This window comes from Nicotiana sylvestris, chromosome 4 (assembly GCF_000393655.2).
Source record: "Nicotiana sylvestris chromosome 4, ASM39365v2, whole genome shotgun sequence".
In the NCBI taxonomy this organism is placed as follows: Eukaryota; Viridiplantae; Streptophyta; class Magnoliopsida; order Solanales; family Solanaceae; genus Nicotiana; species Nicotiana sylvestris.
Genome location: NC_091060.1, coordinates 117,979,543 through 118,005,510, shown reverse-complemented (window position 1 = coordinate 118,005,510; position 25,968 = coordinate 117,979,543). Strand labels below are relative to the sequence as shown.

Sequence of the window (25,968 nt, the reverse complement as noted above, 5' to 3'; positions counted from 1 at the left end):
CATAAGCGGGCAGCTATGGCAATGAGCGTGTGTGGCTAAGTCAGTGGGCGGCAAGCTGTGGACATGACATTGATGCGGAGCAGTGTCAAAAGGCAAGGCTTGGCGCAATACCAGCCTTGGGCACGCAGCAGCTGGGCAAAACAGGCACATGCAGTGCACAGGTAGCAGTTACAAAACGTGTGCAAGGCACATGAGAGGCAGTTGGCGGTTACAACCACATCCAAAACATGGCTGATCATGGGCTAAAAGTGCGGGCACGTTTTTGTATTTTGTCTTAGCATGTTTGTCCATCAGTTGGAGCTTGTCAACTAATTGTCTAAATCCTGCCAAGTGTAATTAGGCAGCAGCACTATAAATATGTGCATAAGTTGTCCCAAAGAGGCAGAAAAAACTTAGTCTTGTGGCAAGTGTTAGCCAATTTCGTCTAAGTGTATTCCTAAGGGTAGGAAATCATTTTTGGGGCAGAGAACTAGGGTGTTCTTTGTTCTTGGCCATAGGTTGGCTTATTGTGTTCTTGTATTCATAAATTAATACAAGTTGGGAAGAAATTCCTATAAATTGTGTGTGCCTTTACTTACTTTACTTGCTGCCTAGATCGTTCTAAGTCCAAAACGTTCCTAAAAATTATTCTAAGTGTGAATTCGAGTGACATAAATCACCCCTATGACAGTAACCACTATGTCATATACATCCTCGTGAGTAAATGAAGCATTAAAGTGATGAAAGTATTTTCTTAACAAGTAAATGAATAAAGAAATGGTTACTTTCAGTTGTTTGCGCTAGAAGTATTACTATTATAACAACAACAACAACAACAACAACAACAACAACAATAACAACATGCCTGGTAAATTTTACAATTGAGGTTTGAGAAGGGTAAAATGTACCCAGACCTTACCCATACTTTATGTAAATAAAGAAGTTATTTCCAATAGACCTCAGCTCAGATAAGCACCATCACAATAGTAAAGAAGTGAATAAAGAAGGTCCAATAATGGCCATCGACAAATATAATATCCCCCGTAATACAATCTTTAAACGTTCAAAGGATTGACTACATCGCCATATTTGATTTTGTCCTTCTAAGAACATTTTCCTCGTGAAATTGGTAGAAAGAGGATTAGAGAGAGGGGGGGGGGGATAAAGTACGGCGAAGCTTACCATTATGTCTGAGTAACTAACGATTATTTTATATCCTCACGAGTGAACGAAGAATTTTCTTAATAGGTTATTGAACAAAGGGATGGATGATTATTTTGCGTTGCAAGCATAAGAAAGACAAAAAGTGACCATTTTATCCATTTTGTAGATACTCCCTTCGATCCACAATAAATAATCACTTTACCTTTGGCGTATCCATTAAGGAAATACAAACTCCTAAAGAAAAAGAAGATATATTCACTAAATTAACCGTAATTAATTGTTACCTTGACACATTGAAATATGTAAATAAGGGTAAATTTTGAAAAAATAAAATTAATTCCTTCTTGATTATGTAAATGGAACTCATTTTGGACCAAAATAAAATGGTAAAATGGTAACTTATTGTGGACGGGAGTAAGCAACATTAAATCAATTTGTGTATTGGACTTAACCTATAAGAACGAGGAAGTGAAATGAAGATCTAAATAGTTTTTCTAGTCTTACTGATACTGAATAGCATTCCTCGTAATTGTCAAAGTAGGAGATCGATACAGTGTCTGGCTTACTAGCATTCTGTTGTATCTTCCAAACTGGACCCGGATGTTGTAGAATGTGTGGCCAGTACAGTATTGAAATGTCAGATTTACTAGTACAAACTGGACCCTGCTTGTTGCTTCTGTTTGTTATACATCCATAGGTTTATTGAACTATAAGCTTTTAAAATATAACTTGCCGAATTTGTAAATTCAAAAGGCTTTAGGGACCCTATGTCCTATCATTCACAACTCAGTTACTATACATCACCGTGCAGTCACCTAAAAAGATTATAGTAATCTATAGTACAAAGTCAAGCCCACAAAGCTGATAAGTTACACTATAAAACGAAAGCCAAATTTTGATATGAGGCGTTCTCACAAGATCAACAAAAGAAAAAAGAAGAGGGAAATAAAGGCACTCTTAAGACATTTAAACATAAGATCAAAATATTATCAAATCAATAGCACAGACTTCATGCAGAGGTTGAGGAATATCACACCGGCGAAAGGTCATCAGATGCAAAACAAACATAAAAACACAGATACAGAGGCCGTCATTAGAAACTCAGGATATAGTTAAAAACAACTAAAAACAGAGCCAGTTCCATGACCATCTCCTTCACTTGTACGATTTGGCGTTATTCCTTTCCTATCTCTTTTTCTGCCTTTATTTTTTCCTGTCTTGTTTTTTCTTTTGTGGATCAGGGTGGGGGCGGCCAAGTGTAGCAAGGTCACCTCCATTCTCGATTGCTATTGCACTAGAGGGAGGTATCATGATAGAGTCAATATTACGATTAGAGCCATATTAGAGTCAGCTCTAACAAAAGAATCCAATCACCTTCCTCCTGATTTATTGGACTTATAGCGGGCCTACGAGCAAAGGAGGCTCAACTCCCCAATAATCTCATCTATTGGTGCATGTTGTTGTAGGAGTTTCACCATAATTGTGTAGCACTACAGATGTGGATGATAGTTTTTCTATTCTCCTTCCAGTTTCCTATCATAATTAGAAATTCTAGGGATTTTCACACGGTCACGTGCTTGCTGAAAGCAACTCAGAGAACTTAATTTCATGAAATCCACTCTCCAAGAGAACGTGTCTAATATGTAAATGTTTGAAATGTCTTATATTTATGGCAATGCAAAGGAAACAATGTAACTTACATTTAGGAGGTTAATCCCGTGGAAAGGATCATTAAATAGAAGAGAATCCTAACTACTTTCACTTCAAGTAAACCAAATGGCAATCATAAGAAAATGACAAGAAACTTTATTGAAAAATGATTCAAACATCTGAAGCAGTTCATTTTTAAAAATTAACAAATTATAGAGAACAAGAGGAGGAAAAGGCTTGCCATGCCTGCTTCTATTATTGTTGATTCTGATGATTAGATTATGGAGGTTTCTATCTACTTATACACACCTTGCACATCCACACGCATGTATCAAATTGCACATCCACATGCATGATAAGACATTGTTAAAGACTCAAAACTATCTCTGCCAGTACATGGAGGATGAAGGATGAACAAGCGCAATAGATGCAACAGCATCAACTGCTTGTGAGCTACTGCTTCAGTATAGTTCAGTTGCTGGAACAGTATCAACAAACCGATATGGTGTAGGTATGGTGTTTGGCAACCCCGTAGAGCCTCCCAAGTATGGTGGAGGCCTAAATGCACCGCCGGTTATGGTGTTTGGCAACCCCACAGAGCCTTCTAAGCATGGTAGTGCCCTATTAACATCACTATGTATGGTGCTGGTATGGTCGAGGCCTAAACACATCACCAGTTATGGTGCTTGGCAACCCCATAGAGCATTCCAAGTATGGTGGAGGCCGATAAGCATCACCAAGTATGGTGTTTGGCAACCCCATAGAGCCTGAGCATTCCAAGTAGGATGATGGCCTATAAGCATAGCTGTGGGAAGGCAGTCTGTCATATACGGCTGCATCACCGCGTGATCCATATAACTGACCAGCATGACTTCCCATTTGCCCGGTTGTACAATTAACTTGACTTCCTTCATGACCGCCAGCATATGAAACTCCTTGCATAACAACATCCGTGCCTGCTGATATACCTGCATGAATACCATCAGCACTTGCTGATATACCTGCTCCAGGTCCTGCCAGCGAGCCAACAACATTTTCATGAATCGAACCTGTAACAGGTCCATGCAATACCGGAGGGTACAGAGAATGACCATAAATGTGGTCAGCAGTCCCACCACCTTCTAACAAGGTGTTGTTGCTATCATCAACATGATTAGCAACTCGACGATGTTGTGGCAGACATGGATTTGGAAAGTGTGAGTGCTTCACTTCTTTGTTGCCTAACCACTTAGCTTCATCAATTTTTCTCTTTCGTGCCACCTCTCGATCAATTTTCATCCTCTTCCTCAATTGAGCAATTTCTCTCTCCAAGCGTGTTATTTTCATTCCAAATTGCCACCCTGGAAGAAATTTGGAATGATCAATATTGTGACGTCCCAAACATTGGATGACAGATCTCAAACCAGCCACGTACCTCCTTACACCAATACTCTTAGCAACAACAACTGAATCTTGTGATCCCTTCATTTCTTCATAACTCTTAATTGTGTCCAATAATGACACTTCAGACTCTTGTAAAAATGATGTTAACAGTCTACGAGGGTTAAATCTTTCCTCAAGTCCAAAACAATAGACAAAATGAACGGCTTCAACTACCCTATTTTGTTTCAACATACCCTCTATTATTTCTGGAATCTTTGCCATGAGAAAACCTGATCTCCTAAGGGAAGCAGAAATCATCTTGATGTAACTTTGGTGCAGCAAATCCTTGATATCTTTATTTGTAAATGCTTGTGGAATCCCGAAACACCCAATAAGCAACAGCAAACCCCGACATTCAATTTCCTGAGCCTGTAGTATACCTCCTTTGAAATTCAACCTCTTAATCCATGTTAAAGCTGCTTGTTCTGCCTCTTCCTTCACCTCATTCTTAATTACGGACTCTCCCATCATATTCAAGAAGCACTCCAAAAGCAATACTTTAACCTGCCTTTCAGATGAGCCTTGGACATAAGTGTCGCTCCCTTGAGAATAAAAATCGCCGATGCATTCCAATATCAGCCTTGCAGGATTAGGCGAGAGTTTCAATGCCTTTGGAACTCTTCGTTTCAGTGTTTTTATATTTGAGAGATGCCTTATCATGTACTTCTGCAGACCGTTACTGTTCATTGTTTCGCACAGGATTTCCACCACTGAAGGAGGAGGAAATTTCAGCTCTAAACGAAACGATTTTGGCTCTGCACGAGGAGGGGATTTCAGTTTCTCTTTCTCTTCCTCTTCCTCTTCCTCTTCAGAGAGTTCATATGGTTCTGGCTCTAGGAATGGCGGTGCCGGCGGAGTGGTAGTAGTGGAATGTTCATTGTTTCGCGGCAGTAGTAGTAGCAAAGAGGAGTCTATTGAGGTTCGGATGGTATCGATGTGCCGTTGTAACTCACCGAAACATCGTTGGAAACCGGAGAGCGCGTCGGAGAGTTTGCGGAGATTCGCAATGGGAACCGAATGTGTAAAATGTGTTGAAGATTGTTGCAATTCCGACTGTTTCTGTTCTGCTTTGACTAATTGCGTGGCCAATGATGGCGTAGCACTGCCGGCGGTGGCGGTGGCGGCATCCGCCCGAGTATTCATCGGAGTAAGAAGTGGAGAACGAGAAAATTTGATAACTGTGAAAAAGCATCGAAACGCCTACTGGAGGAAAAGTAAAAAACTTCTCGAATAATACGTTACCTACGACGTACGAACCCCTTCAGCTTGTCCCATTTTTGGTACTACACATTTGGGGATCTATATATTTTACTAATTCAAAAATAGAATTATTTCCCCTCCTAATAACAGCAGATGTAATATTATATACATTTCATTGTCAATTTCTAAGTTGCTCTATCATTGTTTTTTAATAATCATGCAGACCGATGAGAAGAAATTACATAATATTTCTGCCGCCGAATTTTGAATTTGAAACTCATGATTTTCAAATCACAGAGCTTTAATTGTACTGTTTAAAATAAAGTATAAGTACAAGAACCGGACCAAAAGAATAAGCATAATAAATAGAGTTAAAAAGTGTACCTTTTCTTTAGATTTGCTCATGTGTGCTACTTTGATATTACAACAACAAACAACAGTAACCCAGTATAATCCCACTAGCGGGGTCTGGGGAGGATAGTGTGTACGCAGATATTACTCCTACCATGGGTAGAGAGGCTGTTTCCAAAATAGACCCTCGGCATCATTCCCACCAAGAACTCCTTACCTTGCTCTTGGGATGACTCGAACTCACATCCTTACTTTGATATTGCAAAATATATATTACTCCAATATTGTTTAGGTTTCTGATAACACTTCTCCATAATTTGGTAACACTTGTTACTAACGTGCAACAATAGCCTAATTATTAAGTATTGTTTTGTCAAATAAAATGGCTATCAAAATCAGTTTTTAAGCGATTGGAACAAAATCCGTTTCTTGTTTTAATAAAGAAGAAAGTTGAGAGAAAGGTTTGGTTCTCCAAAATATTGGACCTTAGCTCAATCATTCTTTTACTTAACTAGATGGGTCATTTTATCAACTTTTTGGTGCTTTGAATACACGTGGAAATATACACCAACTAATACTAGCTCACACAAACATTCGACATTTTCACAGGCAAAGCAACACCAGAAATAACAATAAAACTAATTTTCAGATCTGAAAGCTGAACTTGTTAGACACTCTCTTCTATCTGCATAAAATAAATTATCTTCAGACCCATGTTACGGAAAGAGTACAATGAGATAGCCAGAGTTTCCTCATCAAACTGAAAAGCCGACGTTTTAAGTTCGAATGAAGAAGATAGTAAGCATTATAATCTCTCCCTATCAACTTGCTGAAACCAGGGGTTTATCCCACAAACATTGCCTTAGCAGTATCAACAAGTGCTAAATGAAAATCATTTGCAGCTTGTCCAAGCACAGTGAAAAATTTCTTGTTATCAACATACCCGTTTAAAAGCTAAACTGCAAGAGTCCTTCCATTTCTGCAAACAGCTCGCCACTGAATCCAACTTGGAAGTGTTGCTTTAATTTGAATCCTCGACAAAATTAATACGATGATGCTTTCTGAAGTAGAGGCAATTTATTGTCCACGAAACAAACCATCACTGCCTCTCCATGAGATATCTTTCTTCACAGGTTGAATGTTTTAGAAGAATGAGAATTTCCTGAAAAAAGAGGTAACAAGAATACGATTAAATTAAAAAACACTGTTGTCCAACAAACTAACTAAATTGTAGAATGCTGTTGTTATCCACCTGCTGCAAGTCTTTCGTCCACATGCAATACGTTGGATATATTTATTCTGGAGCTTTCCATACCGATGCTTGCATAAATGAGTTATCCAAATTGGTAAGCAGGATTAAGAGGGAAAGAAGTTCATGTAGATAAAAATGGTTCCACTGGTCCTACCTCAGGCCTCAAAAATAGAGATGATCAACAGAAAGATTCTATTTTCTTTTTCCTCGGGATATAGGCGGTGTTAGAAGGAAGAAAAAGAGGACTGCAAACGACGAAAGATTGGTTCAAACCAAACGAAAAGGCCTTCTTTCCAACCCTTTGTACGAGACTCCTTTCTTCATACAAATGCTCGTAGGCGAAAGAGACCTTCCTTTGCTCCTGTCATGGTATATATACAGTAATAAATTAAGAAAGGTCAGCAGATGTATGAAAGTTTGACCTCTAATATGTAAGGTTAGTCATATCACAAACTCAACATGCAAGTATTATATAACACACAGAATATGCACTACTTCTACAACAAAGATCACATGCCTCTTAGTATGCTCATCAACAAAAGAATCAAGACGTCTAATTTACACAGCAACAAAATTATCTTCCAATTAAAAGAAGGAAAAAGGTATAAACTTTGATATGGCAATCACTTCACATACAAGAGGTGTTCATACTCAATATTGCATTCAGCTTCTTTTCAGGCTGCTTAAGTTTAAGCAATCAAAGCACTATAAGAATGCCAGATACACGGTTTTTAGTTGAAACAAATATCTACAGTGAAGCACAACTAGCCGGAGGCATTCATGTACCAAAAATTGAAGATAAACTGATAGACCTTTCTGAAAACTCTAGCAAGAGAAAGATATATATATATATATATATATATATATATATATATATATTCAATTGCAGCTACTTGAACAGAAGCTTAGAGTTGCAGCATTATTATTGATCTGCTTTCCTTCCTTGACTTCTACTTTTACAAAATAGTGCATATTTTTAACGGACAAAGCAAACGATACAGTTGAGAAACAATTATTGAAATCATGAAGCTTTGGAATTAAAGTGCTGTATCCCCGCAATAGGTTAATTAAGATATGATAAATTATTTTTACTCGAAACTACATCCAAATAAGGTTATAGGGACCTGAAATGAAAGTACTATATAGATTAGTTATTTAACAATATATAGGTGGTGATGAATTGCTTGTACTGTTGTACAATAACAAAAATACGATTAGCGTAAATGTAACACATAGGATTTAAAAACCTTATTGAGACAGTATCCTAAAGATGGAGTGGTGCAATTTTATGCATCGGTTTATGTGAATGTGCATCGTTACCCCTTTAATTTGATACAAGTCACAGAAGCAGATATCTTAGCTATATTATGGTTTAAGATTTGGAGTTTATGACACAAATTGAAAACTAATAAGGGATTTAAAATTTAGATAATGAACATCTGTAGACAGCTGCTTCCCATGCTTTTTGTTAAATGCAGTGGCACTAAAAAAAGGTAGAGCATGATGAATGAGGTTTAATTTTTTTATTATTATTTTTATTTTTGATGAAGTAAGGTCTTATATTGATGGCATCAAGAAGATGCAGATAATTACAAAAAAGTTTGGAGTAGCTCCTGAGTACAAAAACAACAATTGGAGCAGGGAGCTAAATCCAAAGATCAAACAACTTGTTTGTTAAAATAAAGTAAGAGAACTAATGAAATCTACAAGGGAAATTGCATCATTTACTGGGGTAAATGAATGAGGTTTAAGTTCCTAATTAGTCCTCCTTCTAATCCATAAAGGATAACATATAAAGTATCTATTGAAGTATATAACAACCTGGCAACTTAATGCTGCTGAGATTGAAGTTACCATGCTCGGCAATTATCAATTTATCATTTCATACGTTGTATCTCAGATATAACATCTTACAAAAATAGAGGTTAGAAGACCATATCCAATTCCCAAATTTTGAAGGCACAGATTGACATATTGCAGAAGTATGTATACATACATACAAGTGCATAATTCATCCATCATCTGAAAGTATTTAATAGAAGCAAAAGAACATTCCTTTAATTGTGAGACCCCTACACAAGCTGCTCATCTCGATAACTCCACAAACCTTTCACTCTCTCTCCCTCTCTTTGTGCTATGAAGGAGAAAAAGAAGTGAAAAATTCTCAGATATCCCAGCAGCTTGCAGTGTCAAAATTAAATGTCCACATATAATGGTGCATGTGTTGGTTAACTTTTGTTTTAATTTTACATCTGAATTCGAACCTACGCGGAAGAGCAAGAGGATGCATGTGAAATGGTTTTTTTTTAGAGTGTATACATAGATGTCATGCATGTACACAAAGAACCTGGAATTTACATAACAAGCAAATCCAGAAAAGAAAAGAAAAAAGGTATCAAACCCAAAGGATTAAACAACACAAATGAACATTGTGGGATGGCAAACTTGAGCCGAGGGCAAAGAAGTGCATATTTCTAAGATATGCAACTGGAGTGAAAAGTTACAGTTGACATTCAAGGAATCTGCCTCACTGGACAGTCAGAGGGAGAAAGCAATAGCAAAAACAAATCATGGCGTCAGAGCTAGAAATTGAATCTCCACTAGCTCAACCAAGTAGTTCAGAAGTAGAGGAAGTGGAAGAGGTGCAAAATATTGATCAAGATGATAATATTAATGAATATATGCAACATAAACCATATAGCATTGCAATAGGCAGAGAGAAGGAGTGATCAACCGACCACACAGGCAAAAAATAGTTGGTGAAAATCTTCTCAGATATACAAATTATGTGGGATTTGCTTTGTCAGTTGCAGAGACCGTTGATGTGCTTGAGTGTAATATCTATTCAGAAGCTATTTCGAGTATAGAACCAGATCGATGGATTGGTGGAATAGCTAAAGAGATTGGGTCTCTTAACAAGTTTAGGCATTGCCTAGACTTAGGGGTCGTTTGGTAGGAGGTATTAGAAAAAATAATGCAAGCATTAGCTCTGTGTATTATTAATATCTTATTTGGTATATGTTTTCAACCTATGTATAACTAATACTTGTATTAGTTATACATTATACTTGGTATTATGCTATGTATAAGCAATGCATTGGAAACCACGACATTAGTAATGCAAGGGTTTTTAATGCTTGCATAAACATGGTTAAAGACCTAATTGCCCCCCTCAAATCCCTAATAAAATCCTTTCCTCATATTTTTAGCAAACAAATTTCCTCCGCTTTGGCCATGGAAAAGCACAGTTGAATGCAGCCAAATCCTATTCTTCTTCATTTTCCCCTTCAGAGATCAAAGTGACGCGTACAGGTAAAAGGATTTTCAGTAATTTTGTTCTTCCCCCCCCCCCTCCCCCCTCCTTTTGAACGACTCATGGAGTGAAGACACTAACTACTGGTTTCTTTGTTTATTTGGGGTGTGTTTCTATATTCAAGAACTAATATTTGAGGTAATTTGTAAAATTGGTTCTTATTTTCTGGTAATTTCATTCCTGCAGCTTCCTTTTGAAATGATTTGTTCTTTACTCATTGTTTTCTCTTTCTACCCCAATTTTACAAGTTCGGTACAGTTCTTTCTCTACCAAATAGCATAGTATTAAATTTATGTGTATTCATTCTTTTCATTGTTCATGGAAAAATTAGGTGTTATTATGGATCTTCAACCACTATCAAGTACTGAATATATTATCCTTGAGGAGATAATGTGCCAGCAATTTCTTGTTGTCCTTATTTGCCTTTTCATGGCTAGTCATGGTCATTCTCTAAGAAGACGATGTCGAAACAGGCGGGAGATTAGATATTGTATGAGTGTTCGAGTACCGAAAATTATTTCTCACTTACATTCTATCATAAATGACAATGATAGTGTATGTATCGATAAATTAAGAATGGATAGAAATGCCTTTCACACTTTAGTTCTCTTAACTAAGGATATTGGACGTTTGACCGATAGTAAAAGTATGTCAAGTAGCGAAAAGTTAGCAATGTTTTTAAATATCTTGGCTCATCATGAGAAGAATAGATCTATCAAGGTTGATTATATTAGATCGGGATGGAGCGTAAGTCAGGCTTTCAATGAATGTTTGAGTGCTATTCTCAAACTAACTCCATTGTTACTTGTTGATCCTAAACCGGTGCTTGAGGATGAGATTGAAGATCGATGGAAATGGTTTAAGGTAGGTGAAAATTCAGTTTGGCATCTACTAATTTATGTATAAAACTAACTAAATGCAGTTTTTACAGTTTTACAAAGATTTTTTATATTTTGAGATAACACTATAATTCATCTTATAGGGTTGTTTAGGTGCACTAGATGGTATTTATATACAAATTAGAGTTCCATCCCAGTACAAACCAAGATACAGGACAAGGAAGGGAGAGATAGCAACTAATGTATTAGGAGTTTGTGATAGAAACCTCAATTTTACTTATGTGTTACCTGGTTGGGAAGGTTCAGCTGCCGACGATCGTGTATTACGAGATGCTGTAGCAAGAAGGAATGGTTTAAAAATCCACGAGGGTATGCCATGTCTATGCTTTCAAGTTACATCACAAAAAGAATTAGATATGAAAGTAACTAAATTGTATTTCTATATTATAGATAATTATTATTTGTGCGATGGAGGATATACGAACGGAAAAGGTTTTCTTTCACCTTATCGAGGATATAGATATTGGCTAAAGGATTGGCAAGGTGACAATCCATTGCCTCGATGTAAAGAAGAGCTTTTCAATATGAGACATGCTAGGGCTCGTAATGTTATTGAAAGGACATTTGGTCTGCTGAAAGGACGTTGGGGAATTCTTAGAAGTTCTTCGTGGTACTCAGTTAAGGTTCATAACAGGATCATTAGTGCTTGTTGCTTGATTCACAACTTTATCCGCAGAGAGATGGAAGTGGATCCCTTAGACATTGATATGGAAGAACAAATGGAGTACCAACATGAAAATATTGATATTGTTGAATCGTCCCAGGAGTGGACCACTTGGAGGGATGAGTTGGCTCAATCAATGTGGAATGCAAGATCTAACAATTGATCAATTTCACAAAAAAAATTATCCATTTCAAATGGAAGTTGAGAGCATTGGCAATGTGCTACTTCACTGTATAGTGCTTATTGGTCTAAAATACAGCCTGTTAGCTATATAAAACTTTTTCGACTTCATTAGCTCTTTTGAATTAGCCTAGTATAAATTGTATAGCTACTAGACACTTCTAATTTTTTGTGAGCTTAATTGCACATCCTTATGTACTGTCTACATCTCTTGATGTCGTATGTTTTAATCTATAATGAAGACTAGTTGAATCAGTTGACGTTTGTGAGCTTAATTGCTCATTCTTCTATCGTTGTAAAGTGTATTAGTATAAAAATGCATCTATGATATATTGAAATCTTTCTGAAGCTACTATAATGTTTTGTTCTTTTTCCTGATTTTCTTGGTAATGTATTTCACAAGATTTTACGGGCAAAATGAATAGTCAAACATCTTCAAACAAGGTGTCAAAAAAACCAAGCAACTCAACACCTTCAACAAGAAGGATGTGGAATCCAAAAGAAGAACACACTCTTTTAGATGGGTTGAAAGAGTTGTGTGTTAAGGGTTGGAGAGCTGATAATGGAACCTTTAGGCCGGGGCACTTGATGGAGTTAGAGCGCTACATACGCAAACAACATCCTAAAAGCGGATTGAAAGGTGATCCACATATCAAAAATAAAATAAGATATTGGAAGAGATGTTATGGAAGTATAGCTTCGCTAAAAAATCGAAGTGGTTTGGGATTTCAATATAGTGATGGAGCTATAATAGTAGACGATCCAAAATTTTGGGATGACTTTATAAAGGTAACTAATACTTTGCTTTAAGTTATTAAAATTTTGTTACGTTATATATGTATTTTTCTAATACGACATTGCTATATTTTTTTAATTATTTTCTAGATTGATCCACTAGCCAAAAATATGAATACTAAGAAATGGCCGATGTTTGAGGATTGGGAGGAAATTTTTGGCAAGGATAGAGCAACCGGAGAGTTCGCAGAAGGGCCGCTAGATGCTTCTAAGGAAATTCAAAAGAGTCAAGCTCCAAAAGTTTGTAATGAATTTGGGATTTCCTATCGATATTGATGAAGACGAAGAAGCTGACACTTATCATAGCCCTAAAGTATTTACTGGAGAAGCTGAAAATGCCACTGGATATAGTGCATTTACTGAAGCTGAAAATGCCACTGAATCTAGTTCATTTCCTGGAGCTGAAAATGTCACTGAACCTAGCGCATTTACTGGAGCTGAAAATGCAACTGGACCTAGTGCCGGAGCATCAAAAAATGAATATCCTGGATCCCAACAAACTCATAAACAAGGTGCGTATGATAAAAGGTCCTCTTCTAATGTAAACGAAAAAGAGAAAAGCAAGAAAAGAAAAAAAACAGTAGAGGATGATAATGAGACATTTCTCAAAGGTATGATGGAAATTATGAAAAACTTTACTGAAAGTCAAGACAAAAGAATGGGTGCCTTGATTGAAAGGATTGGGGATCGTGACCGATCCAATATTCGTGGTCAGATATATTCTATCCTTGAATCTCCCGTATTTGAGTTGTACACCATAGAGCAACGTATCAAAGCTTCAATGATTCTCTGTGATGGTGACAAAAAGATGGAATTGTTTTACGTATGGGTGAATTTGAGCGCCATACAATGATGTCGATGCTCGTCAATGATAAACTTTAAAAGTATGGTAAACTTGTGGATATAAGTGGTGGCACTAGTTTGATAGTTTTTTGCTTGGCTAACAACTTCAAAGTTTGACGATAGTGTCATTTTTTGATACCTCTGGTTATTGGTGTGGGCACGAGGATGCTAGATTTTTTGTGTAACTAATGTTTATTAAATAGCTCAACTCCAGTGTAAATGTTAAATGCATATGTAATTATATAGCTGCTATGGTAGTTCTTCAAACTCTTTGTAGTCGTTTAACTTTTGAGATTCTATGATGTAATTATGTAAAGCTGTTATGACAGATCTTTAATTTCTTTTTTGTTTCTCTCCAATCTTACTTTTCATTGGTAATTTTTCTATAATTTGATAAGTTGTTTGTGACGGAAGAAGTGATGAATTTCTCTCCACAACTTGGCCACTGCCAAGAATAAATTACTGAAAACAACATGATTCTCAATTTGTTGATGCAGGTTGCTCCATTTTAGAGCTATATATTCTCGTTTGCTTGAGGAGGTTGGAAGTCAAAGAGCAAGAGGCCACCAACTTCCATGTGACAGGCCATGTTATCGATCCAAACAAGTGATTATTATGCACAGAATGTAGCCCAAGAGTGTGAAACATCTAACTTTGAATAACGTCATAACTTTACCTAAATTCACTTCATTGAGCAACATAGGGAGCATCAAAAGTAAACTTGTTATGTGGACATTTTGGAAGGAAGGGTGTTGCTATCAACTTTATCAACTTTGTTTTGGTTATGTGATATGAATTTTTCCTTACATGAAGTAATTTAATATCTTAATCTTAGGTTAGTTAGAATGCTACCAAGCTTGGAATTGGGAAATGCAGGTGCCATGATTCACCATGGAACCTGTAAATCTTCAATTTTGGTTGGACTATCAACTATCAATTTTATCGGTTTGCCCTTTGTAAAAAAAAAAAAAAAGTAAACTTGTTATAACTTGATTCTTTGATAGTACTAATTTATTTATTTTTGCATTATTATTTTGGTATTGATCCATATAAGTTCATGGATCACTTAAAAAGCCTCAGCCTTTCTTGTTCTGTTATGTATAAAGTTAATTTTTATAGCTAAAGTTAAAAATTATGGAGGGTACTTTTGTAAACACCTAATTTTTAAAAAATTATGCTATGCTTTAATACACCAAACCAAACAATGAATAAAAAATAATATCAGCATAACTAATACCAGCATTTCTAATACACTCTATTCAGCACTATTCTTATACCTCCTACCAAACGACCCCTTAGAGTGATGTGTGGAGTAATGGGTAGAGCCCTTGCGAGGGTTGAGGGCAAGGCAGAGAGACGTTGTTCCTATTGACGAAGAGAAATTCAAGTCAAGAGGAAGATTTATTATTTACGGCTTGAATTATTTTCTTGTATTTTTATTTTTAGAAAATTCATAATCCCTATCGGTTTGGAAAACCCATTGTTCTAATAGATTTGAAAAAAAAAAATTATCGTCCTTGTCAGATTGAGAAAATCATGCGGGTTTGGCCCAAAGCAGATAATATCACACCATGTTAAAACTATATGCGGGTTGATTAAGCCCAACATCTGGTACAGAGCCCAAGTTCGGCGAGACGAACATGGGGATGGCAAAGTGATGGTGAGGGGCTCGATTTGCTTTACCATTACAAGTTTGGAGATGCACACACAAGAAAAAGCTAGTTGCAGGCTTCGGTTGCCATAGTACTTTGACGATGTGGGTGGCACACAGTGAATCTCGTGGGAGACCTGTGGGTCGTGATGGGACGTGCAACCTAGTTCGGAGAGATTGTTGGGTATGCGAACAAAGTCCCACATTGGTAGCTGAAAAGATTAGGAGCCTACATATAAGGTGTAGGGACCTCTTAGTGGTGTAAGGACTTATGGGGAAAAATCGTGTGGACTTGACCCAATACGGATAATATTACACCATTTGGAAGTATGTTCGAGATGGTTGATCCCAACAATTAGTATTAGAGCCCAAGTTTGACGGGGCTAATATGGCGATGGCGAAGTGATGGTGTGGGGCTCGATCTACTTAACCTTACAAGCTTGGAGACGCACACACAAGAAGAAGTTAGTTGCGGGCTTCACTTGCCATAATAGTCTAACAATGTGAGTGGCACACAGTGAATCTTGAAAATTGGTCCGTAGATTGTGGCAATAGGCCAAGTGGAACTAAGCTTGAGGGAAAGATTGTTGGGTGTGCGAACAACGTCCCACATTGGTAGCTGGAATGATTGGGAGCCTATTGGAATGTAAGATACTCTTACATGGTGTCTATACTCTCTTTGAGCTTAGCCAAAGGGGACAATATCTATGTAACAGTATCTATGGGCTGGTTTAGACTTTAGCCCAACTTGAACAAAATTGAATACCAGAGAAAAGATCGATAGCAAAATGATAAGTAACAAAGAAAATACTAGACATACCGTAAACGAAAGGTCTAGGTGGCCGTTCAGTGAAGCTGGTGAAAGAGATATATAGGTAGGCCGTAGGAGTGAAATGGAGATAAAACAGGGGGAAAAAGCACATCACTGACCTAAATGGCAGTTTTGCCCTTGGTAAACCAACTTGGCTCTTCAATAGAAAAGTTGGAATCTCAGGTAACTTCAGAAGCTGCAGGGATATTTACATCAAATAACATTTGATCAAGCTCTGAACAATTGTTGGCTTTTTGCCAAATCAAATCTGGTGAGAATCTCAAATATACTCCCATGAATCACTATATAAACCAAGAATATAGTATTTCAGTGAGGGCCAGATCATGAAGTACTAGATAATGGTCAGGAAACCCAATAAGAAGTTATACTAGAGTTGTCGAAGATAAGATTTATGATAGTTCTGATCCTCTATGTTATTACAAACCTGAAAACAGACGGAGGGAGACAAAGCAAGAGAGCAAGGCCTTGCACATTGGCACGCATTGCCATTACCAAAAAAAAAGTGGGGGAGAAACAAGCAGTCAAGATTTATCATATTACACCCAATACATCGCTGCAAAAAAGGACTTTTGAAATGCCATGGATTTGCCACAACGAAAATCAATGGTGGCATTCTATGATCTGTATATTCAACACACAACTATAAAGAGTAGAGGCGGGTGCACGATGAAATATATTGATTTTTACCATATATATAAAGGAACCCGAATTCTCTCATGCGTATTTTTTCCAACAAACATAAACTGCTAACCAACAGACAGCGACTTTTAGTACCTGAAACACCAAATAAACAACAAATGTTACAGGAAAATTGTAGCACCGCATGAAGCGAGAAATACCGATAAAATACACACACGTGAAGACTATGTATTTATTGGTACTTACCAAAGGAAGGAACCAGACTCTCATTCATATTCGCGCCAACCAACCATCAATGGTGACCAACGAATACACAACAAATAGTAACGAAAACTGCTTCACAGCACGGAATGAGGAATATATTATACAAACACGTGACATGCCAAATTTATTCAATTGATTAATAAATTTAATATACTCGTTATCCTGGTTAACAATAGAGCGATAGAGACAATCAAATAAATACACTGGTGTTTGAATGATGGTTCCATCAATCGTACCAATAACAGAATAAATAAGTAAGGGATTTTTAAATCACACCATCACCCGCAATTTCTTTCCCTATTAGTAACCTGAATCATTCAGATGAAAATGATTTATACACACTGGTGTACAACCAATCCAGTAGGAACCCCCACCCCTCAAAAGAAAGAAAAGAAAAGAAATGAACATCAGTAGCACTTTCCCTTACCCCCTCCCCTGAATTAATAAAAAAATTAAAAATCAAATGCCAAATACACGCTGCTGCCTTATCCTCAACTGAAAAATAATAAATGTCAAATGTCTAACAAGCTAAACCTACTATTCTTGATCTTAGCAAACCAGACAATACATTAACCAGATAAGGAAAAAAAAAGGTCCAACAAATATGCTAAACTCACGCAAGAAGCACCGAATTTTGTAGAAATTAAATATATTACTAAACGAGATAATAGATTATCAAAAAAATAAATTACCAACAAGATAGTACTATATAAGTAACAAATAACATTCTAACAAGCAAGAAGCTTTCTAGTCAAGCCATTTAAGTAACTACCCTCCTTATCATAAGATTCATTATCAAGAGTCCAGCCATTGAGTAAACCAGGAAATATCACAGAGCACAATCACTTCCATTAAAAATCTAAAAGTGCATCAATTTAATATATTTGGCATGTCTTCTCTACACAATCCAAAACCAATTAACCAACAGGAATAGATTTCTACACATTATTTTTACTAGTGGGAATGTGTACGATCACAAAGGGTGGGCTTGATTATCAAGAAAATAAATTACCAACAAGATAGTATTTAAGTAACTACCCTCCACATCATAAGATTCATTATCAAGAGTCCAGCCATTGAGTAAACCAGGAAATATCACAGAGCACAATCACTTCCATTAAAAATCTAATAGTGCATCAATTTAATATAGTTTGCCTGTCTTCTCTACAAAATCCAAAACCAATTAACCAACAGGAATAGATTTCTACACATTATTTTTACTAGTGGGAATGTGTACGATCACAAAGGGTGGGCTTGATGGTCAAGGGTATAGTTTATGGACAATCCTGAGGTCAAAGATTGCTTTTCAACACTTCAGGCCAAGGTTTTGCCCATCAATTCCCCCTGTAACTAACAAACAACTACACTTCAACCCCTGGCAAGTTGAGATCGGCTATGTAAATTCTCAATGTCCATGTCGATACATTTTAGCCTGTCTTATATTGTAATGTGAGGATTCACCATATTGACTAGTTTGCTGGTTGTCTACTTAGGAACAGTCAATGTGAGCAAGCTCACACAGGTGAAGCTTCCCTCTGTAACCACCAGGAAATAAAAAGGTGCTTTTATGACTAAGAAAGATTTTGACTTCAGGAGCAATAAAGATGTTGTATGCATTGCAACAGCTGGACTGCATAGAAAAAAACTGACACATGTTAATGAAGTCAAACTCTACCTCCAGTATGAAATACAAAACCAAAAACAAATTATAAGGGGTCGTTTGGCAGGGTGTATAAGAATAATGCTAAATAGGGTGTATTAGTACTGATGGTATTAGTTATGCTTGCATTAGTTATGCTGACATATTTCTTATCCATTTCGTTTGATGTATTAAAGCATTGCACAATTTCTAAAAAAATTATTTGTTTACAAAAATACCCTCATAACCAGTCCATCACTTTATCTTTTTAAAAGAGACATATGTTGAGGAATGCTTTTATATGAAAAAGATTTTAAAAAAATAATTTGATTTGTCTACCTATATTGTAGTATATAACAAGATATTTATTTATAAAAAAGAAAATATGCTAAGTATTTATTTATATATTTATTTACTAGGGATATAATTTTATTTTCCACTTTCTTGGATTATTTGAAACTTGCATTAATATAATAGCATATTTTAATCAAGCATAAATTTTGAAGGACAATGTTATCTTTAACTAAGCTAATGTATGCATTAAACCCCATTGCAATGTTAATACTATGGTTTCTTATGCATTAATTATGCATAGGATAACACCAAATAGGGTGTATAACTAATGCATAGGTTCAAAAAGTGTACCAAACAAGGTATTATGAATACACAAAGTTAATGCATGCATTATTTTATCTAATGCATCCTACCAAACGACCCCTAAATATGATTTCCAGATAATGTGTATCTGCAACACAGAAACTAAGAAGCAAAGTTAGAATAACAACATTGAGTATAACACACTCAACCACCTTTAACCGTTCTACATCACAACCATTCTACATATTCAGCCATTCTACATCCACAGCAATAGAATATAACACACGCAACCACCTAGTTAAGCAAAGAAACACAGATAAAAATTTAATTCCCAAATCCCAAGGCAAAAGGATTGGCTCATAAGTTGAAGGTCAACTACAAAAAGTATCTTCTAGACAATAAATATGAGAATCGTGCTCAGATTCTCAGGCTGAATAGCTCAATGGCCAAAGATCAGACATTTCGCAGCAAGCAATAAATTACAACCTTGTGCAGACAATCCATACAAGAAAATCAAGAAGTTCAACACATTGAAAACAAAATACAAGAAAATATAATTTTATACCACCAAAGGAGCAGCTAAAAAGATGCAAATCCAACATTTACCAATATGAATGGAGAGAATATATGTAATTAGTCTTAGTCCCTTATGTAATAGGAGTAGGTTATGTGTTATGTATACATATAAATAGGACTCATTGTAACATAGAATATCAATTAATAATAGATATTTCTCCCGTGCATTCTCCAGGCAAAGGTTTGTTGTTTGAGGATCGAGGCCATGAGCAGATCGTTGGATACTCAGATGTTGATTGGGCAGGATCACCTTCTGATAGACGTTCCACGTCTGGATATTGTGTCTTAGTAGGAGGAAATTTGGTGTCTTGGAAGAGTAAGAAACAGAATGTGGTTGCTCGGTCTAGTGTAGAAACAAAATATCGACCAATGGCTATGGCGACATGTGAGCTAATTTGGATCAAACTGTTGCTCAAGAAGTTGAAATTTGGTGAGATTAGTCAGATGAGACTTGTGTGTGATAATCAAGTTGCTCTTCATATTGCGTCAAATCCAGTGTTCCATGAGAGAACAAAACACATTGAGATTGACTGTCACTTTGTTGGATAAAAGATACTCCCGGGAGATATTGCTACAAAGTTTGTGAAGTCGAATGATCAACTTGCAGATATTTTCACCAAGTCCCTCATTGGTCCTCGTATTAACTACATATGTAACAAGCTCGGTATATATGATTCATATCACCAGCTTGAGGGGGAGTGTTAGAATAGTTATGTGAATATATGTAACTAGTCTTAGTCCCTTATGTAATAGGAGTAGGTTATGTGTTATGTATACATATAAATAGGGTTTATTGTAACATAGAATATCAATTAATAATAGACTTTTCTCCCGTGCATTGTCACACAGGATATACAAGTGTGCATGCCCACATAGACTGTCAACAATTGACATCAAAACAACAAACAACAAGTACAACTGTTGTACAACTCAGTCCCAACAAAGTGAGGTCGGCTATATGAATCCTCACTAACCATGTTTTCCATTTAATTTCATCTCGGTAGAAAAAACAAGAATGTCGCACTTGGAAAAAGAGGAAGATGCATGTTTGAGGAATCGAATCCATGACCTTGGATTTTCCAAGGAACCAGTGTGACCACCTTGACTGGACGAGGGAAAGTAAAAGCAAAGAAATGTTAAAAGATCATGTTTGGTGGAAGAGAGGGAAACGAAATGGAGGAGAAAGTAAAGGGAAGTTAATCAGTTATTTGCTTTTGTCTGGTTTTTTATATTGTAAGTTTTAGATCTTTCCAGACATGACATTTTTCCAAGTTGAATTGAGACGTCATTATGCTAAGCCTTGAACACTGGCCAGAGATTTTTAGTAGCTCAACAACAACAACCCAGTAAAATCCTACTACTGGGGTCTGGCGAGGGTAGTGTGTAAGCAGACCTTACCCCTACCCGAAGGAGTAGAGAGGTTGTTTATGAAAGACCATCGGCTCAAGAAAACAAAAAAACAAAAGGAGACAATATTAGTATCAGCAAAGAAATCATATGAAATATAAATTAAAAAAAAAAAAAAAAACTGCACAAAATCACTTCTAAGCTGGCTATACTACAAGAAGGGAAACTAAGGTAAGAAAGTAATGCCTGCCTGACACAAAACTATCTCTTCAAGTACAAGTAGGATGAAGGATGAGCAACTGCAGCAGATGGGACATGATCTGCTCGTGAGCCACTGCTTCGGTGTAGTTCAGTTGCTGGAACAGTATCAGCAAACTGATATGGTGCAGGTATGGTGTTTGGCAACCCTATAGAGCCTTCCAAGTATGGTGGAGGCCTGTAAGCGTCACCAGCTATGGTGTTTGGCAACCCCGCAGAGCCTCCCAAGTATGGTGGTGGCCTATTGGCATCACCAGATATGGTGTTTGGAAACGCCTTAGAGCTTTCCGTGTATGGCGTTGGCCAATAAGCATCGCCGGGTGTGGTGCTTGGCAATCCCGTAGAGCTTGAGCCTTCCAAGTAGGATGATGGCCTATAAGCATAGCTGTGGGAGGCTAGTTTGTCATACACGGCTGCATCACCACGCGATCCATATAACTGACCAATATGACTTCCTATTTGCCCGGGTGTATGATCAACACCTGAACCTCCTTGCACTGATTTACCTGCACCAGCGCCATCCATGGCCGCAACACCTCCCACGGGTCCTGCCAGTGAGCCAACAACATTTTCGTGTATTGAGCCTGCAACAGTTCCATGCAATACCGATGAGGATAGAGAATAACCATAAATGTGGCCAGCAGTTCCACCACCTCCTAATAAGGTGTTATTGCTATCACCAACATTATTAACAACTCTTTGTTGTTGTGGTGGCCATGGATTTGGATTCGGAAAATGTGAGTGTCTCATTTCTTTGTTGCTGAAACTACCAGAAGACGACGACTCAATCTCATCATTTTTTCTCTTTTGTGCCATCTTCTGATCACCTATACGCATAGTCAATTCAGCAAGTTCTTTCTCACCTATATGCCTATTCAACTCAGCAATTTCTTTCTCCGAGTTCATTATTCTCATGTCGATTTGCCACCCAGGAAGGAGTTTCGTAGGATCAATCTTGTGGTGTCCCAAACATTCGCTGACAGATTTCAGATGAGACAAGTGCTTCTTTTTAACTGAACGCACAGTAATACCTTGCTCAAGTCCCTTAGTTTTGTTCAATAATGACACTTCAGAGTTATGTAAAAATGATGTCAAGTGTCTACGAGGGTTAAATCTCTCCTCCATTCCAAAAGTATAGGCAATGTCAACGGCCTCAACTACTATATTTTGCTTCAACATCCACTCAATTATTTCTGGGATCTTTTCCATGAGAACACTTGATCTCCTGAGGGCACCAGAAATCACCCAGGCATCACTAACCGTAACCAAATATCTGATATCAAGATTTGTAAATGCTTGTGGAATCCCGAAACACCCAATGAGCAACAACAAACCTCGGGCATCCATTTCGTGAGCCTTTATTACACCTCCTTGGTAAATCATTCTCTCCCGCCATGCTAAAGCTGCCTGCTCCGCGTCTTCCTTGGCCCCTTTGTCATTCTCAACAGCAGCTAACAACAAGCACTCCAAAGCCAATACAGAAGCTAATGATCTTGAGCTATTAACATACCTTTCGCTTCCCCCCTTGTTAATACATTCCAATACAAGCCTAGCAGGATTGGGCGAGAGTTTCAATGCCTTAGGGACTTGTTCACGCAGTCCATTTATATCTGAGAGATGCGTTATCATGTATTCCTTCAGACCAATGCTGTTCATCGTTTCGCACAGGATTTCCAGCTCTGAACGACAAGGGGGTTTCGCTTCCTCCTCCTCCTCCTCTTCTTCCTCCTCCTCCTCAACCTCCTCCTCCTCCTCCTCTTCCTCTTCCTCCTCCTCCTTCTCTTCCTCTTCCTCTTCCTCTTCATCGTCATCTTCATCGTCATCTTCATCTTCATTTTCATCTTCCACCTCAGAGGGGTCAGATTCACAAGATGGTTCTGGTTCTGGCTGTGCGGCTGGGAGTTCCGCTGCTGACGGAGTGTTATTAGTTGACTGTTCATTCTTTCGCAGTAGTAGCATAGAGGAGCCGATTGAGGTCCGGACGGAATCAATGTGTTGTTCTAGCTCAGTCAAGCATCGCTGGAACATGGAGAGGCCGTCGGAGAGTTTGCGGAGATTAGCAATCATCGATTCCTGGGAATGTGTTGGTTGTAACTCCGACTCTGGAGGTTCTGACGGAGGCGTAGTACCGGCGGCAGCGGCGAAATCCGCTGGTTTTCCCATCTTATTCATCGGAGTAGAAGTGGAGAACCAGAAAAATTGACCACAGAGAAGAAGGGACTAGAGAGGAAATGACAAAATGGGTCCTTTTAGCTACTGGGGGTGTTTAAAATTGTCCTTTACATTTACCTCTGACCATATATAGTCCTTTCATTTCTTTTTAAACAGCTTATATAGTCCTTTTGTAAATTAAAGTTACATTTCTAGGGGTAGCTTGGTTCATAATTCTGATACCTCTCTAGCCAAAAGTACTTTTTCTGAAGAAAAAAAAAAAGTAAGTTGTTTGATCCAGTTTTTAGAAGAAAAAAAAATTGAGTAGAAGTAGAAACAATTCTTGAGAAGTAGAAAAATATAGTTTCTCCCTAAAAGAACTTTTTTGAAAAATATTTTTGAGGAGAATATCCTTAACAGTACTTTTTAAAGTTTGGCCAAACATTAATTGTTACTCAAAAGTGCTTTTTAAATTGATAAGCTAGACATAAACTATTTCTCGCCAAAAGTACTTTTTTGAAAAATCTTTTTAAGAAAAAATACTTTTCAAAATAAATTAATTTTACAAGCATGAACAAATATACTATAATTGTAAGTTATTTTATTTCATGTTATGTATAACTTTTATTCTGGAATTAGTAATGGGATTTTTACATTCATATGTCATATAGTAAACTATATTACCCTAAATGTTCATGTTTAATAAATTACCCTGCCTATATAAGTTTTGTTTACAAAATATATACATTTCATCTTAAAAGGCTTTCAATCCATTATTAGTGCCTTCAATTAAGGGATTTAGTTACACCCTTTTCCTTTTTTTTCCCTCCTCTTCTCTTTCCATGTTTCCACTCATATGTTACAATTCGGTGGATCTTTCCTTCTCTAATTTTTTGATTACAGGAAATAGGGCTTTTCTGACTTGGCCATCCATCTTCCTCGATTGACAATAATTCTTGCATTGTGATTTTTGCTATTCCATAAAGCTGAAACTCCACTTAAATTCTTTTTTTTTTAATAGAAAAAGTCAGTAAATACTTAAACAGATGCTTAACAAATGTATTGGCTGCAAATTGATCAGTTACATCAACCCTGAGGGGTAGCTCGGTTGGTAAAGGCCTGAGGACAAAGTCCTTCAGGTCGCCAGTTCGAGCCCCAACAAGGCCACTAGAGGCATTACAAATCGGTCACGTCTCCAGGGCCCCGTGGAACTAACCGTGGTGCATGCATTGAAACAGCGGGTCCCGGTGGGTATAGCTAGTCAGGTTCGCAAAGCGATGCCCGGAAACCACGGATAAAAAAAATCAGTTACATCTGATGGCGGAAGTGAGAAGAGACGCAGTAGAGGTCGAAGCATTTATTCTAGTGAAAATAATTCAATCCACGCAAAAGAGGCAGGGAGTGTTAAATTCACCATGGGAGAAATCTACAAGGCCACAAGGAACTTTTCCCCAATCCTTAAAATTGGTCAAGGTGGTTTTGGGATAGTTTACGAGGGTTGCCTTGAGGATGGAACATATAACTTAAATACAAAATTTATACAAAATTTATACAATATATCTTTTGTATATTTTGTATCTGATTTATATATAGTAAAAATAAATTTCATACAACTAATTATATATTATACAATTTATCTACAACTTATGTACAAATTACCTACAATTTTCATACATTATTTCTACTCAGTTATATACAACTACAATATAATACCACTTAAATACACTTTTTATACACATTTTATACAATATGTCTTTTGTATATTTTGTATCTAATTTATACATAGTAAAAACAAATTTCATTTTATTCAACGAGACCGAAAACACAACAATGATTTATTTTATCGACAGTTATATTATTTCTAGTCCAAATGAGGTAGTGCCTAATGTCACCGGGAGCGAGTTGGTAGGGGGCCTGTACAACTAATTATATATTATACAATTTATCTACAACTTTCACACATTATTTCTACCCAGTCAAATACAACTACAATAACATACAACTTAAATACAAACTTCATACAATATGTCTTTTGTATATTTTGTATCTGATTTATACATAGTAAAAACAAATTTCATACAAATAATTATATATTATACAACTTATCTACAATTTTCGTATATTATTTCTACTCAATTATATACAACTACAATATAATACCACTTAAATACAATTTTTATACAATGTTGTTCAACTTTCATACAATAGTTAAATGAATAAAAGAAAAATAAATAAACAACAGAATACAATTTTTCTACAATATTTTTATAATTTTTCTACAATTTCTGCAATATAATGTATG

At 36.8% G+C, this 25,968-nt stretch overlaps 4 protein-coding genes across 10 annotated transcripts; 2 read left to right on the top strand and 2 right to left on the bottom strand.

The window, feature by feature from the left end:
• Positions 1–3,426: 3,426 nt before the first annotated feature.
• Positions 3,427–5,358, bottom strand: LOC104247569 (protein FRIGIDA-like). The gene has a single exon (XM_009803625.1). It carries the CDS (start codon positions 5,356–5,358, stop codon positions 3,427–3,429), a length of 1,932 nt encoding a protein of 643 aa, XP_009801927.1.
• Positions 5,359–6,393: 1,035 nt separating this feature from the next.
• On the bottom strand, positions 6,394–23,751 carry LOC104247568 (uncharacterized). 7 transcript variants are annotated; one of them, XM_070172200.1, is made up of 5 exons: positions 21,508–23,751; positions 16,883–16,969; positions 7,173–7,379; positions 7,019–7,086; positions 6,394–6,928 (listed from the first exon to the last, which is right to left on the bottom strand). In XM_070172200.1, exon 1 carries the CDS (start codon positions 23,685–23,687, stop codon positions 21,519–21,521), a length of 2,169 nt encoding a protein of 722 aa, XP_070028301.1. In that variant the 5' UTR covers positions 23,688–23,751; the 3' UTR covers positions 6,394–6,928; positions 7,019–7,086; positions 7,173–7,379; positions 16,883–16,969; positions 21,508–21,518. The 7 variants fall into 7 exon arrangements, with proteins under 7 accessions (XP_070028301.1, XP_070028300.1, XP_070028299.1 ...); XM_070172199.1 differs by adding an exon at positions 16,294–16,370 and having other exon boundaries at positions 7,019–7,379; positions 16,883–23,751; XM_070172198.1 differs by having other exon boundaries at positions 16,883–23,751.
• On the top strand, positions 10,394–14,608 carry LOC138889046 (uncharacterized). The gene is made up of 2 exons (XM_070171616.1): positions 10,394–12,863; positions 12,960–14,608. Exon 2 carries the CDS (start codon positions 13,072–13,074, stop codon positions 13,720–13,722), a length of 651 nt encoding a protein of 216 aa, XP_070027717.1. The 5' UTR covers positions 10,394–12,863; positions 12,960–13,071; the 3' UTR covers positions 13,723–14,608.
• Positions 10,908–12,057, top strand: LOC104247567 (protein ALP1-like). The gene is made up of 3 exons (XM_009803618.2): positions 10,908–11,195; positions 11,314–11,539; positions 11,621–12,057. Exons 1-3 carry the CDS (start codon positions 10,908–10,910, stop codon positions 12,055–12,057), a joined length of 951 nt encoding a protein of 316 aa, XP_009801920.2.
• Positions 23,752–25,968: the final 2,217 nt, after the last annotated feature.